Source organism: Petaurus breviceps, unplaced genomic scaffold (genome assembly GCF_028583685.1).
Source record: "Petaurus breviceps papuanus isolate PSGF00001 unplaced genomic scaffold, PetGlider_PUasm1.0 78, whole genome shotgun sequence".
Taxonomy (NCBI): domain Eukaryota; kingdom Metazoa; phylum Chordata; class Mammalia; order Diprotodontia; family Petauridae; genus Petaurus; species Petaurus breviceps.
This window is the reverse complement of record NW_027186502.1, coordinates 4,195,045-4,209,299: the sequence shown is the minus strand read 5'-3', so window position 1 is coordinate 4,209,299 and position 14,255 is coordinate 4,195,045. Positions and strand designations below refer to the sequence as shown.

The window sequence follows — 14,255 nt, the reverse complement described above, 5'->3', positions numbered from 1 at the left end:
AAGAAATGATGGTGAAGTCCTGATTTTGAGTAGCAGAGCAAACAAGGAGATGAGATGGAGCCAAGAATTTCAAGGACAGAGTTGCTAGATCATAAAGTATGTGGGAGGGAATGAAGTTGTAAGATGATTGGAAAAGTAGGAAAGATACAGGTTATGAAAGGCTTTAACAGCCTGGCAGAGGAATTTTAAACCCACTGGATGAATAGTGTGTGTGGGGGGGGGGCAGGGCAGGGAGTTGGTTGATATGGTCAGACCTATATTTAAAGCACAGACCACATTGGGAAATAAGTGGAAGATGGACTAGAGAGGAGAAAGAGTTGAGACAAAGGGAAAACAAGAAGCTATTACAATAAAGCAAGGACCTAATTAGTGCAAATAATGAGTTCTATAAAGTAGTCTTGTACATTCTGATTTGCAATATTTGAAGTTATAAATATGTAAAATATAGCAATTGGTTCCAGTCTAAAGTAAATATGTAGTATGAAATTGAAGGGGGGGTAGGAGGGAAATATGACCACAATTCATCATTTGCACCAATCAGGACCTACCCTCAGACATAAGATAATGAGCATCTGAACTAGGGTGGTGGCTGTGTAGTTGGAGAGGACAGATAGACAAAAGATGTTGTTGAAATGATAAGATTTAGCAACAGATTGGGTGTAAAATGACTGTAAGAGAAGAATAAAGGGTGACACTGAAATTATAAGCCTGGATGGTTGGATAGTAGTGTCCTAAACAGTGATAGGGAAGGTGGGAGAGGGGGAGGTTTTGGGAGATAGAATGAATACTGTCTTAGACCTGTTGAGTCTGAGAGGCATATGAGACATAAGCTTCTGGGACATAACATTTTTGCCATCCCTGTTTATCTTCATCTCTGTGTGCACTAATGAAATCTGTGAGAGAAAATGTGCTTCCCATCCCACATGTACTAGGAATACGGGTATGAACTCTCTCTTTTTCCCTCCAGCTTCAGCTCCTTTTGTTAAACCTATTATTTTAGCTTTCCGTCAGCTCTCATAAGCAGCAAGATAGTGTAGGGAATAGAGTGGGAAACTTGGATTCAGCAAGAACTGACTAATACACTTATTAGTTGTCTTAGTCATGGACAAATCATTTAACCTCTCAACCTCTCTCAGTCTGAGTTTTCTCATCTGTAAAATATGGATAATAATAACATCTATTACAAGGTTATTTGTGAGGATCAAATGAAATAACATATAAAGTAATTTGCACATTTTAATTTGCTTTTATAAATCCTTAATACTATTTCTTATCCTGGTTACCACTGAAGCCATGGGTGACCTTATCAGCAGGATAGGTTTAAGTCCAAAATACAGTGAGTTATAGTGGTGTGCCAATTAAGTGGAACAAAGTAAATAAAATATAATAAATCAACTCAAAAAATAAATAAATAATAAATATAAACCTCACAACTTTTTATATCTTAAAACAAAGCTTCTAATATGCGATATATGTTCCATTGGCTAAAATAAATTGGTTTTTACAAGTTTTACCATGGAATTCATGAGGTTTTGACACATACTCTTTAAATCTTTACCATCAAAGCACAATTATCACATTTGAATTGTATATCTTTGATGACTAATCTATACTTTCAAGTCTAGCATTAATTATAGCCCATAGATTTTTGAATGGGGTTTTAACCAGGCAAGTTCCCAGGTCTCACTGAAGCATGTTAATCTATAGATCTTAGCTAAATATTGTCATGTTTTATGATGGGTGGCATAATGCAAGGCTTGATGTAATAGTCCATTTCCATTTGGACATTTCTATAATTCTGGAGCAATTCTGATTCTCCTTATATCAGTCTATCAATGTTTATCATTCTCTTAATGGGGACAAGAATTCTAAACCCAGTAGAAAACTTCCACAGGATATTTTTGGGAGTGGACATTTTGCAGTCCAAAGAAAATGTCCAGATCTGACAGACTCACCCAAACTTCTTTTGACAATGGTTTTGATATAGCCTTGAATAAAATAGAGAACTGTCAGTAAAAAATGACCATTTTCCAATGTCATTATTATACTTACCCACAATAAACATTTTTTTTCATAATTTCAGAACTGCTTTTAAATTGCATTATTTGCTAGTCCACTGTTCCTTCAACTTAAGGAAGCCTACAATGCATTGTAAAGAAATCAATTACAATCCTGTCAGCTTTCAGGTCACACTGAAGATCTTTACTTGGTTTTTTAGTATTAATTAGTATAGTCTGTGTTAATAGTTTCTCAGTTCTTGACATTTTTCATTTTTGACCCAAATTTCCCTTTGCATTTTCAAGTTACTCATTCTATTTCATTGTGTACTTGAAATACCTGACTTTTCCATTGAGATGCTGAAATATTTCTAATAGTAATGGAAGTATGCCCCCCCCCAATTTATTTATTTTAAGTTTTTAACATCCATTTCCACAAGATTTTGAGTTCCAAATTTTCTCCCCATTTCTCCCCTACCCCCCACCCCAAGATGGCAAGCATATGGAATACCCCTCTCCCCAATATGTCCTTTCATAAATTCCTGCATATCCCTCCCCTTACCCCCTTTCCCCTTACTTTCTTGTAGGACAAGATGGATTTCTATACCCCATTACCTGTATATCTTATTTCCTGGTTGAAAGTAAAAGCAATTTTTAACATTTGGTTTTAAAACTTTGAGTTCTAGATTCTCTCCCTTCTTCCCTCCTCACCCATTCCCACTGGGAAGACAAGCAATTAAATATAGGTTATACATGCATAGTTATGCAAAACATTTCCATAGTAGCTATATTGTGAAAGACTAACTATATTTCCCTCCATCCTATCCCACCCCCCATTTATTCTGTTTTCTCCTTTGACCCTGTCCCTTTTCAAAAGTGTTTGCTTTTGACTACCCCCTCCCCCAATCCTCCCTCCCTTCTATCATCCGTCCTAGTAAAAAATGCCAGTGATTCAGTCCCTTGAGGCTTGTGCCAGCCCAGGCTGGGCTGGCCCATGCAGGACTGCACTCTTCTCCCAGCCTGGTGCAATAGACCCTTTCTGCCGGCCTGCCAGGCTGTCTTCAGCTGGAGATGTGTTTCTCTCCCTCGTTTTGTGGGTTCTATAGCTCTAAAATTTGTATAGAGTCATTTTTTTGCAGGTATTTGGAGGTGATTGGGGGATGAGCTCAATCAAGTTCCTGCTTTTACTCTTCCATCTTGGCTCCACCCCCTGGAAGCATGCTTTTTAAGAGCCTCCTTTTGTTCATAACAATAACCATGTTGTAAAATTACAAAACTTTAAAAAACAAAAGAGAGCAATAAAATGCATGTGTGTGGCTTGAAATTCAATGCTCATATGCAAAGTTGGGGAGATCAGATCAATCTGGCTTTATCAAGTCAAGGTCAGATTCTGAGTCAGTAGAAGCACACACATGACCAAAGATGTGTGCTTGCATGTGTTTTACTATTGCTAAAGTTTACTTTCTTTTTTCTTTTTTTTTGAGGGGAGAAGATAGGGCAGTTGGGGTTAAGTGACTTGCCCAAGGTCACATGGCTAATTTTTGTGTTAAATGTCTAAGGCTGGATTTGAACTCAGGCCCTACTGACTCCAGGGCTGGTGCTCTATTCACTGCACCACCTAGCTGCCCCCTAAAGTTTATTTTCTATCTGGAGGCTTTCCAGAGTGCATCTTTCCTTTTTAATTCATGGTCCAATACATGATAAAAAGTTCCTGAATTCTTAAGAAATAATTGTCAAAAAGTATTCTTGTTTCTATCTTAAGAGAAAGCTGATAAACAGTTTTTTAGGAATTATTATCATGATGTTTATCAGAGAAATCAACCTATAGAGATTTTCCCTCATCTCTTATACTGTTGAGCATAATAAGTCAGGAATGGCAGGAAAGGTCGGGGGGGAGGTGAGGGGGCAAGGAGGGTTCAAGATTGTTCCAGATTCAGATTGTTAAAATATAAGCACTCCTTCTTATGTTATTTTGCACTTTCTACCTTGTTTATTTTTTTGTTGCAAAGAGACATATACAGCTACTCTAAACATGACCTTTATTTCTCTCTCCAGCATTAATTTCAAGACTGTATTTCTTAAGTCTGACTTAATTGGGTTTGTCAGTTGAGATCTCTGCGGTAAAATTATTATAGCTTAGAACCATCAGACAATAGAAATATAGTTCACAAAGGAAACAGTTATATAAAAATCAATAGGCAGATTCCACCAACGCTTTTAAAGAAAATTAATCTTTCATTTTATTTTCTTAGGCCAAAGTGAACTAGATTAGGACATATGGTAATTGTTTCAGTGCTACATCTAAACAAGATCAGATTGGAGAATATAGAGTATGAAAAAAATGCATTGATTTTTATATGGATTTTTCTGTGGCTCTACAAGAAGTACTTTTAACCTGAAAAACAAATTCTCGTTCTTTTAGGTGGTACAGGCAACTGGAGGTCCTGAACTTGCTAGTACAGTACTCAGCCCTCTGTTGACCAAGGATGCAATTGATTTCTTAAACCACACTGTCCATGTTGAGGAAAGGCAACTGTGGGTGTCATTGGGAGAAACATGGTTGAAACCCAGGTAAAGAATTATACAAATTTAGCATTTTAAATAACTAAGGTTTTAAAATACCATTATCATGGAGCCAAGTCAACAAGATACCGTGTTTCCCCGATAATAAGACCTATCCCGAAAATAAGCCCTCCCCTTACTGTGTAAGATTCCTCTAAAATAAGCCCTCCCCCGAAAATAAGCCCTATTGAGATTGCTACTGTAGTGAAGGTGATCCCCTGCGCTACACGCTACATTACGGTACCCTCTGTATGCACCATCCCCCCCGCCCCCGGTGAAATGCACACCGCGCTCCGAGCTGCATCCAATCAGAACTGCAGCAGTGAGCGCGTCATCCTGTTCTTCCCCAGTGATTTGCTTGCTGGCGCCATTGAGAGCAGTGCCGCGGAGGAGAGCTGAGGCAGGACAACATAAGCCCTCCCCTGAAAATAAGCCCTCTGGTGTTTTTCTTTCCAAAAAAATTAATAAGACAGTGTCTTATTATCGGGGAAACAGTAATTATATTACACTTCAGTGGATCTGTGCTATCATCCATGTGGAACTGTGTGATCCTAAAAATCCTTCACAGAAACTTTCCAATATTATGTCAGTCCTCTAGGTTATTTTTCACATTTCACAGGTGCAATTGTAGCCTTCAGATTGTGCATCTTTTTTTTTTAATAGATGACTAGTTATTAATAGATGACTGAGCTCCATTTCCCATCATACATTTCCTGGTTGATAATTTTTTCTGCCACTTTTTGTCCATCAGTTATCATTAGTAATATGCTACAGCCCCCTCATGTCCACCATGCATCACTCCACTTCCCTTTCTGTCAGGTATAATTCATATTCGTTGGAAGTTTGTGAATTGCAGCCATGTAGCCTCATGGAAAGAATATTATTGTTTAAGTGATGGATTTTTGTGTCAGGAATCAGTTTGGAATTATTGAAAACTCTGCAATTTTGCAACCACCACAAAAATACAGCTCTTCTCTTCTTACTAACAAATCAGTTCTAGACCCAGCAGAAACAGGAATCCAACATATTTCAAAATATTCATAACAGAACTTTATGATAGCCAAGATCTAGTAACAAAAGCAGAAACTCATTGGTTGGGGAATAGATGAACATAAAATGAAATGTGGTTTATGGATATAATGAAATATTATCATGCAGAAAGAAATAATCAATATAAAGAATTCAGTGGAACATGGGAAGACTTATGATGCAGGGTGAATGAAATAAGCAGAACTAAAAGAATGATACACACAATGATTACGAGAATGTGAGTGAAGGGATAGCTAAAGGAAAGCTGACCTCTGAGCAGCTGTGGAAAAAAAAGTGGTGGTCCTAAAGAACAGATACTGAAACACAGCTTCTTCTTTAAGCTGTAAAAATAAGGGACTAATTTTCTACTCAGAGTTTTGTGTATTGTGTCAGATGTAGTTTTTGTATGAGGTGTTTATGCTTTGTTCTTTTCTTATTTACATGAAAGGGTTTAGGGTAAGAGGAAGGTAAGTATTTCCTAAAAAATGACTTAAGGTATAAAAACAAAAGGGCATTGATTAAATTTATTTCTCAAAAACTGTCTATTCCATTCTTTTGTTTTTTCTCTAGGATTCCCTCAATGCATGTATAGCTCATGTTCATAAAGGCTTCACAGAGATGAGAAAGTACTCATATATAGGTAGTTGTTGATAATAACCTTCCAGAAGCAATACTATTCACTGGCTTTCTACACATCCAGTATAATATCCCCTTTAAAGTATCTTAAGAGTACCCAACATATTTTCTCCTGGATGTATTTGGTCTCATCAAATTGTTCTTAACAACTTAATTTACTTAAGTACCATGTTTATTTCCTCAAAAATCCCACCAAGTGACATTTTTTGCAGTTCAAATGTGGTAGTTCCACTGTCTGAGAGGATTAAAATAGATTTCATAGAAATACTGACAGATCCCTTCCATTGACATTTTACATTCAAATATGGTAGTTCCATTGCCTGAACAGATTAAAATGGATTCATAGAAATACTGACAGGTCCTTTACATTTTTCATCCATCTTGTAGACAACCTTCCAGTTTTATCTCTTTATCCACTTGAGATACTGGAATACTTGGATCTCTTAATGGACTTTTTTCTTTCCTTCCTTTCTTTGCCACTCCTGTTTGTAGTATTCTGAGAAATACTGCTTGTTATTTTCCATTATCCTCCTCCATAAAGTTTTAGAGATGAGTTTTATTCTAAACAAGTGTCGGCTTTGGCTGCTGTATCTCTTCATCTGGCAAAGAAATCAAATATTTTTGGCTTGAAGTGCTTTCCAGACTCTTCTGGCTTCCCTAAGTCTGTTCATGACATTAGTTAAATTTCTGTAGGAAATGAAGACAATCATACTTAAGATTTTTATCCATTTCTTCTTTTTAATGTCAATTGCTTTTTTGAAGAGATAAAGCAGAACGAGTATATTTGCCTACTACATTGTCTTATAGTCATTATCCTTACTTCTGGTTTAGTGTTGATTTTGACCTTTGCTGTAACTAATCAGTCTAGAGGCTGTTTCAAAAATTACTCTTACGATAGTAGCCAATCATTTCCCATCTTTTAAGATAGAATCATTTTCATTTTTGTGATATTCTTTTATGTTTATAGTTCACTATAGCCCACAGATCTTACCTCACTTGAGAAGATCTGTGAGTTTTAGTAAATTATTGAAACCCACAATATGCAATTAGAAACAACAACAAAATCAGTATGATCTTAGACTTCTTTAAAAGAGACATTGTATCCAGGAAAAGAAAGGTGAAAGCCCCACTGCATTCTGTAGAAATCTAGTCAAGATGGGTATCTGATTTGGGGTGGTAGCCTTTTGAGTTGAGAGAAATAGATGAACAGAAGAAATGCTGTAGAGATAAAACCAATAAGGCTTGGCAATTTATCAGATGTGGATCAAAAGATAGAGCAGATATTTGATGAGGATTATTCTGAGTTGGAAATTTGTTGTTATTTGCTGTTTAGTTAGTCATTCCAGATTCTTCCTGAACCCATTTGGGATTTTCTTGGCAAAGACACTGGAGTGGTTTACTATTTGCTTCTTCTGCTCATTTTAAAGGTGAGGAACTGAGGCAAACACAGTCAAGTGATTTGCCCCAGGCCACACAGCTAGTAAGTGCCTGAGCTTGAATTTGAACTCAGGTCCTCCTGACTCTAGGGCCAACACTCTATCCATTGCACCACCTAGCTGCCCCTGAGTGAAAAATGGATTCAATTTATTTTATTTAGCTCATAGGACAGAAGTAGGAGCAGAGGATGAACATTTCAAAGGGGCAAACCTATACTTCATGTAAGGAAAAACTGCTTAACAATGAAAGCTATCCAAAATTGGGATAGACTATCTCACAGGTTCTCCCCCACTCCTAATAAAGACTGTAGGACCACTTTGTAGACACATGGAATGGAGGATTCCTTTTCAAATATTGGGTGGACAGAGTAGCTAGTTAAATATCTTCCATGAAATTCCATGATTCTGTAAACGTGAATGTCTTAGGGGCACAAGTGGTGGTTGGGGCATGAGGTATGGAAGAGTAAAGCAGAACTGAGGACTGATTATCTGAAGAATGAAAATGGTGCCTGAAAATAAAGGGATTCTGGACCAGGGCTTAAAATGTATGAATAAGGAACTCTTATCCAGGCATGGAATGTACCAAATATGGGCTGTTAACAATACATTTGCCCAGAGTCTTAGAAATCTAATTAAAAACACTTTAGGTTAAAAATGGAATGGGAGAAAACTATATGTGTATTTGCCAAGATACCTGCCATAGAGACATAGAGAGTAGTGATAATATAAGGAGAATAATAGTGGTACAGACACTAGGAAATTAAGAGACAAAAGTAAAAATCCAAGAAAGGCATCAGCAATTAAAAAAAGATCTCAAGTGTTTGTATGAAAATGCACATTATAGAGGTGACAAGCAAGATGAAGTAAAGATGCAAAAAGGAAATTTTGACTTCAAATGCAACACTGAACTTTGATAAAGCCCCTGACTGGAATATAACTTCAAAGGGTTTACTTTGCTCAAAAGGAATATGATATATGAAGTATGTGTATGTATATTGGGGGATTTAGGTTAATGAGTAGCATTATATAGTAGGAAAATAATTTTCATGTATATATATATTTATAAATATATATGTATATAGGATACCAGCACATAGTAAACTCTTAATAAATCCTTATTGATTAATTGACTAATAGATCTAGAACTGGTAGAGGCCTTCTAGTCCAGCCTTCATTTTACAGATAAGGAAACTGAGGCTCAAAGAGTAAAAGCAAGGCATAGAACAGGAAGTGACAGGATCACAGAACCTAGTAGTAGTAATAGAAAGAATCTTAGAGGCCATCTAGCTAACCTCATTTTATAGAAATAAAGGAGCTAGAGGAAGAATCATGGGGGAATGCACTTTTGGTGAGGATCAAAGGAGACAGAAACATAAGTAATATTGTCTTCAGAGTTTACTGTAGATACTGGATAGAAAAAAAATGGAAGTAGATTAGTATTTCAAAAAACAGATCAAGAGCTCAGCGTCATGACCTAATATAATAGTCATGGGAATATTTAATTATTTGGATGTCTGCTGGAGTTCTATGCGCAGAGAAGAGTATATAGAAATTTTTTTATTTATCTTAGTAACAGATTCATTGTTCAAAAGATGGGGAAGCTAACAGCTTAATCTGATTGCCACCAAAAAATAGGTGTAGTTTGCTGAAGTAGAAATGACGAGAAGTTTGGGAAGAGGAGATCATTTCCTCTTAGAATTTGTGACTGAAAAGGAGAGAAAAACCAGGAAGGGTCTGACATATGTGCTAGATGTTGAGAAAGCAGATATCAAAGGACATGACATAAATTCTTAGGAGAAGTCAGCCTAGGAGATATGAGATGTTTACGAGAATGAAATAACAATGCTACTAAGAGAAACAATTCTGAGGAAGAAAGGGGATGGTTTCCTTAAGAGACAGATATGCACACACATTTTCATCAATCAAACTTGATTTTAAAAGACATGTACAGAAGAGTGAAGCAAAGGTGGATAGCAGAGGACAAATACCAAAGTAAAGCAAGGTGATTTCTGTAGATCTAATTAATACAGTTAAGTGAGTCGGCCAAAATTTCCTAGGACAACAAAAAGTTTGTCCTTGTTGTTAATGGTGACTTTTGACTAAGTGGAGGAAGAAAAGAGGGTCAGAGAAGGGATTGGAACATAGTTTGGGGTAGATGCAGTGGTAACAATTGAAGGGAGGGAAAAAGCAGAGCTGCATACCTCATTTTTTACTTCTGCTTTCTTTATCAAGAAGAATGACCTTTAGACTGACAAGGGGCTGATCAAAAATGATGAAGAGGGAATTGACACTTAAGCTACACAGGGAGAGATAGTACAAGAACCCTAGCTGTCTTTGATGAGTTCAAGTCACCAGCCTCAAACAAACTACTTCCCAGAGTACTGAATGAAGTGGCAAAAGTGATTGCTGTCAGGAGTCTTTGAAGGATTAATGGAGAGTATTTCAGGTTTGAAGAAGAATGAAAGAGTTCTTACAGCACTGGAGATAGGTAAAAGTCCTTTTGGAAAAAGGAAAGTGAATGGAATTGGCAATCTATAGATCAATGAACTTGAGTTTGATTTCTGACAAATTTATAGAAATTATTCCCAAAAAGCCTGCATGGTTTCATCAAAAACAGACTGTACAAGACTAACCACATTTCCTCTTTGGAAAAGGCTACTTGATTGATAGATCAAGGGAATGTTGAAAAGATATAATTTTCCTAGATTTTCACAGAAGATGTTCTTGTGAGTAAGAAGGAGAAAATACAGGTTTTCCTTTTTCTGCCCTTGTCACCATGCTGAAGTCAAAGATTACACAGGACTCAGTTTTGTATTTCTTTGTTTGTCTGTCAAAGAATTCATCACTTATTGTTTGTCTGTAAAAGAATTCATCACTATTGGCTAAGTATTAGGGATATATCTCTTAATTATAATATTTGGCATTTATATAGACACTTTAAGGTTCCCAAACTTTATTGGAAAAAACAAATGATTTTAAATGTATTTTTGAAAATTATTCTCATTTGATTGTAAAAACCCTGAGTTAAGTGCTATAGGTATTGTTATCATTATTATTTTAATGAAGAAAGTGAGAATTTAAGTTCTTGCCATCACACAGCCAGAAAGCATCAGCCATTCATACCCAGGTTCATACTCCCAATACAACGTTTTTTTTCTCTGTACCATGTTACATCTTAGCCAGACTAAAATAGAGCAGACTCAGTCCATCACTGAGTCCATACTTCAAAACTTTCTAGATTAGTAGATCTGTTTAGAGATTTTAGAAATGCACCTGACATTATGGATAGAGAGGCAACATGATATAGTGGTTAAAGGACCAGCCTCAGAGTCAGGAAGATCTGGGTTCAGGTCCTGCCTCTGATATATACTGGTTGCATGACCCCAGGACAGTCACTTTCAGAGTTCTAGACAACTCTCTAAAGCTCTAAGTTACAGGAAAGGTGCCAACTAGAATTAATAGAGGGATTTCCTTCTCTCAGGAGTTCCCTATGCTCATGAAATCATAGATCTAGTCTCTTTATATATTGCATCATGCCAATCTCTTTAACAAGAAGATTATTATGTCAGTGAACTAGCATTTACTATGTGCTGGACTTGGTGCTAGAAATAAAAAGAAAAGTAATAAGAGGCAGTCCCTATTCTTAAAGAGCTCACAGTTTAATGGGGAGAGAATTTGCAAACAACTACAGATGAACAAGTTATATACAGATAATTAACAGAGAGTTGGCACTGTCACTATGGGGGATTGAGAAAGGCTTCTTACAGAAGTTAGGACTTTAGTTGAGACTTGAAAGAGAAGCTAGGAGGCAAAGATGTTGAGAGTTCCAGCTGCAAAGGACGGCAAATTTAAATGTTTCTTAGATAACTGAGTTATGACAGATTTAATAGACCTAAGAGCAATGCTTAACAGATCTTTTTTTTCCCCTAAATTAACCTTATTAGATTTATTAGACCTAAAGTTAACAAAACTAGTTCAGTCTGTGTCATTCTTTGCTTTGAGTTCCAGACAAAATGAGAAATTCCATGACTTCAGTCACACAAAAAGGATATATATGTATTATATATGCCTAAGAAAAAGCCGTTTGATTATTTCAGATCATAATTGTATAAAATATATTGGGAAGTGGAAGATACATGTCTCAGGTCTCAGTACTGAGCCAAGGAATGTATTGCCACACTGGTGACCAACAGATAATATAAGCTATTTATTGGGCAGATGATAAATCCTAGAAAGTGCTACCTCTCCCATGTAGTCACCCCTGGGGCTCAGAATTCTCAGATTCTAAGATATGCAGTTGATAGATGTTATCAGAACTTTAACCAACCCAGAGATGCCTATGTACCTTTTAAGACCAATAGCCCTTGACTGAAGTGACCCAACAAGTGAATTCTAGGCAGAAGACTTTTTAGATAAGTAACTTGAGTCAATATAAATACATCAATAGGTTTATAGCACCAGGGCATTGTGCAATAAGAATTAAGCTCTATAGTTAGGTAAATATTAAGGCTCAACCAAATGGGACAGGAAAATCAAGTAGCATAGCATCTGGATTGTGTAAACACAGGAAAAGGCAAAGCAGCACAAGATATACAAACACTTCAAAGCCTCAAAACAGAGTCATAAGCAAATCACATTGACCTATGCAGACCAAACCTCCAACCCCACCTGACCCCCGGACTGCCTTAGGCAATGGATGAGGAAACTATTCGAATATTTACGAATCATAAAGAAAACTCACAGAAATATTGGAGTAAATAGAACATAATTTAAAATGGTAATCCAAGTTAAAAGCTTAAATCATATATGAGAGAAGAAAAAAATGACAGTAAAAAAAATAGAAATACTGTTACTGTCATGTTTATTTCTATGATTCATGAGTGAAAAATTCCCTTATAGCTAAAGAATGGTCATTCTTTTTCTGAACTGCTTGGGAATAAATAGGTACAGATTATAATTGCAAATATATTCTGTGACTTTTTCCTGATTAAAATTTTTGTGGTTTATATGTTGACATATAATCATCTTGATTCATTTTAGCAGCCTGCATAATTTAAAAGATATAAACCTTACGAGTATTTTGGGATATGTGTCCTTTCATTGAAGGTAATTCAAATGTTAGAATATGATTACCCTTTATATTACCATGAAAGTATATCAGATATTGAAGTTTTGTGCAGTACTCTAAAAATATATCAAATTGTAATCCTTAATATCAGTTTTTTTTTAATAAAAGCCTGAAGTTATCATCAGAAACTGGAGTTAAAAACGAAATGAAATTCGTTATTTTAAGACAATGTAATAGAAAACTTTTTCTCATATTATGCCATTTACTTGTGTTTATTTCCAAGTACATCACTATGTAGCTATTTAATATACTATGAATGTGTTTTATGGCATTAATTTTGGGAGGAGGGATAAGGGAAAATATTGTGCCCTGGAGATACTTTGTATACATATGATAAAAATTATCTTCAATGTAATGTTTGCATGTCTCATTTCTGTCATTTAGAGCAGAGTGGCCCAAAGAACAGTTTATTCCTCCCTATGTGCCACGGTTCCGAAATGGTTGGGAGCCTCCTATGCTGAATTTCATGGGAGCACCAATGGACCAAGACCTTTATCAGTTGGCTGAATCCGTGGCAAATGTCGCAGAACATCAGCGTAAACAAGAAATGAAAAGACTGTCTACAGAGGTGAGAGTCAGGACTAGGCTGTGAAGAGCTTTACAAACCAAACACAAGAGTTTCTGTTTGACACTAGAAGCAATCTGGGGCTTGTTGAGAAGGGAAGTTACCTAGTCATATCTGTGCTTTAGGGAAATCATTTGAGCGATTGTGTGGAGAATGAACTGAGGGAAAGAGACATGAAGCAGGGAGACCAATTTGGAAGCTGTTGTCACAATCCAAACAAAAACTTTAAGAGCCTCAAGGAAGGTGTTGGGTGGGTGAGTAGAGAGGAGACACTCATGAGGGATGTTGTGGAGGTAGAAACAAGATTTGGCAACTGATTGGGTGTGTGTGGTGAGAGAAGGAGTGAAGAGTCAGGAATAATACTGAGGATATGAACTTGGGTGAGGGAAAGGATGGAAACAGGCAATAATAGCACAGAACTGGGAAAGCCAGACACAGGGTGCATTTTTGAGAGAAGAAAATTAGTTATTTTACATGTATTGAATTGAAAGAGAAAGAGAAGGCCAGAAGGGCTGTTGACAGAGCCTTTGGTTACACCTGAGGTTAAGAAGGCATGATGTGGATGATGAACCAATTAAGTAGACTGGGAAGAAACAGTCAGACAGGAAGAGGAAAATAGAGAGAGGTCAGTGTTAACAAAAACCCAGAAAGGGGAGATTATTCAGAAAAAGAAGTTAACCGACAGTTTCATGTGTTGCAAACAGTCTAAATTTGAGAAAAGACCATCATATTTTATAGTTAGGAGATCTCTAGTAACCTCAGATCCCTAGTAACCTAGAAACCTCAGAATAGTTTCAATAAAGTGATAAGGTGAGAAGCCAGATTACAAAGAGTTGAAGAAGGGAGAGAGGTGGAAGGCACTCAACAGGCAATGAACATATGTAACCCTTTTCTGTTTTTTG

The 14,255-nt window shown here is 36.5% G+C and overlaps 1 protein-coding gene across 11 annotated transcripts in view; it reads left to right on the top strand.

Annotated features, from left to right (window-relative positions):
- Nucleotides 1-14,255, top strand: part of EPS8 (EGFR pathway substrate 8, signaling adaptor) — a 258,356-nt gene that overhangs the window by 190,553 nt on the left and 53,548 nt on the right. For all 11 annotated transcript variants that reach the window (XM_069106138.1, XM_069106137.1, XM_069106135.1 and 8 more), the window contains 2 exons: nucleotides 4,420-4,568; nucleotides 13,173-13,356. In XM_069106138.1, coding sequence (XP_068962239.1) covers nucleotides 4,420-4,568; nucleotides 13,173-13,356 — 333 coding nt within the window. The remainder of the gene's footprint in view (nucleotides 1-4,419; nucleotides 4,569-13,172; nucleotides 13,357-14,255) is intronic.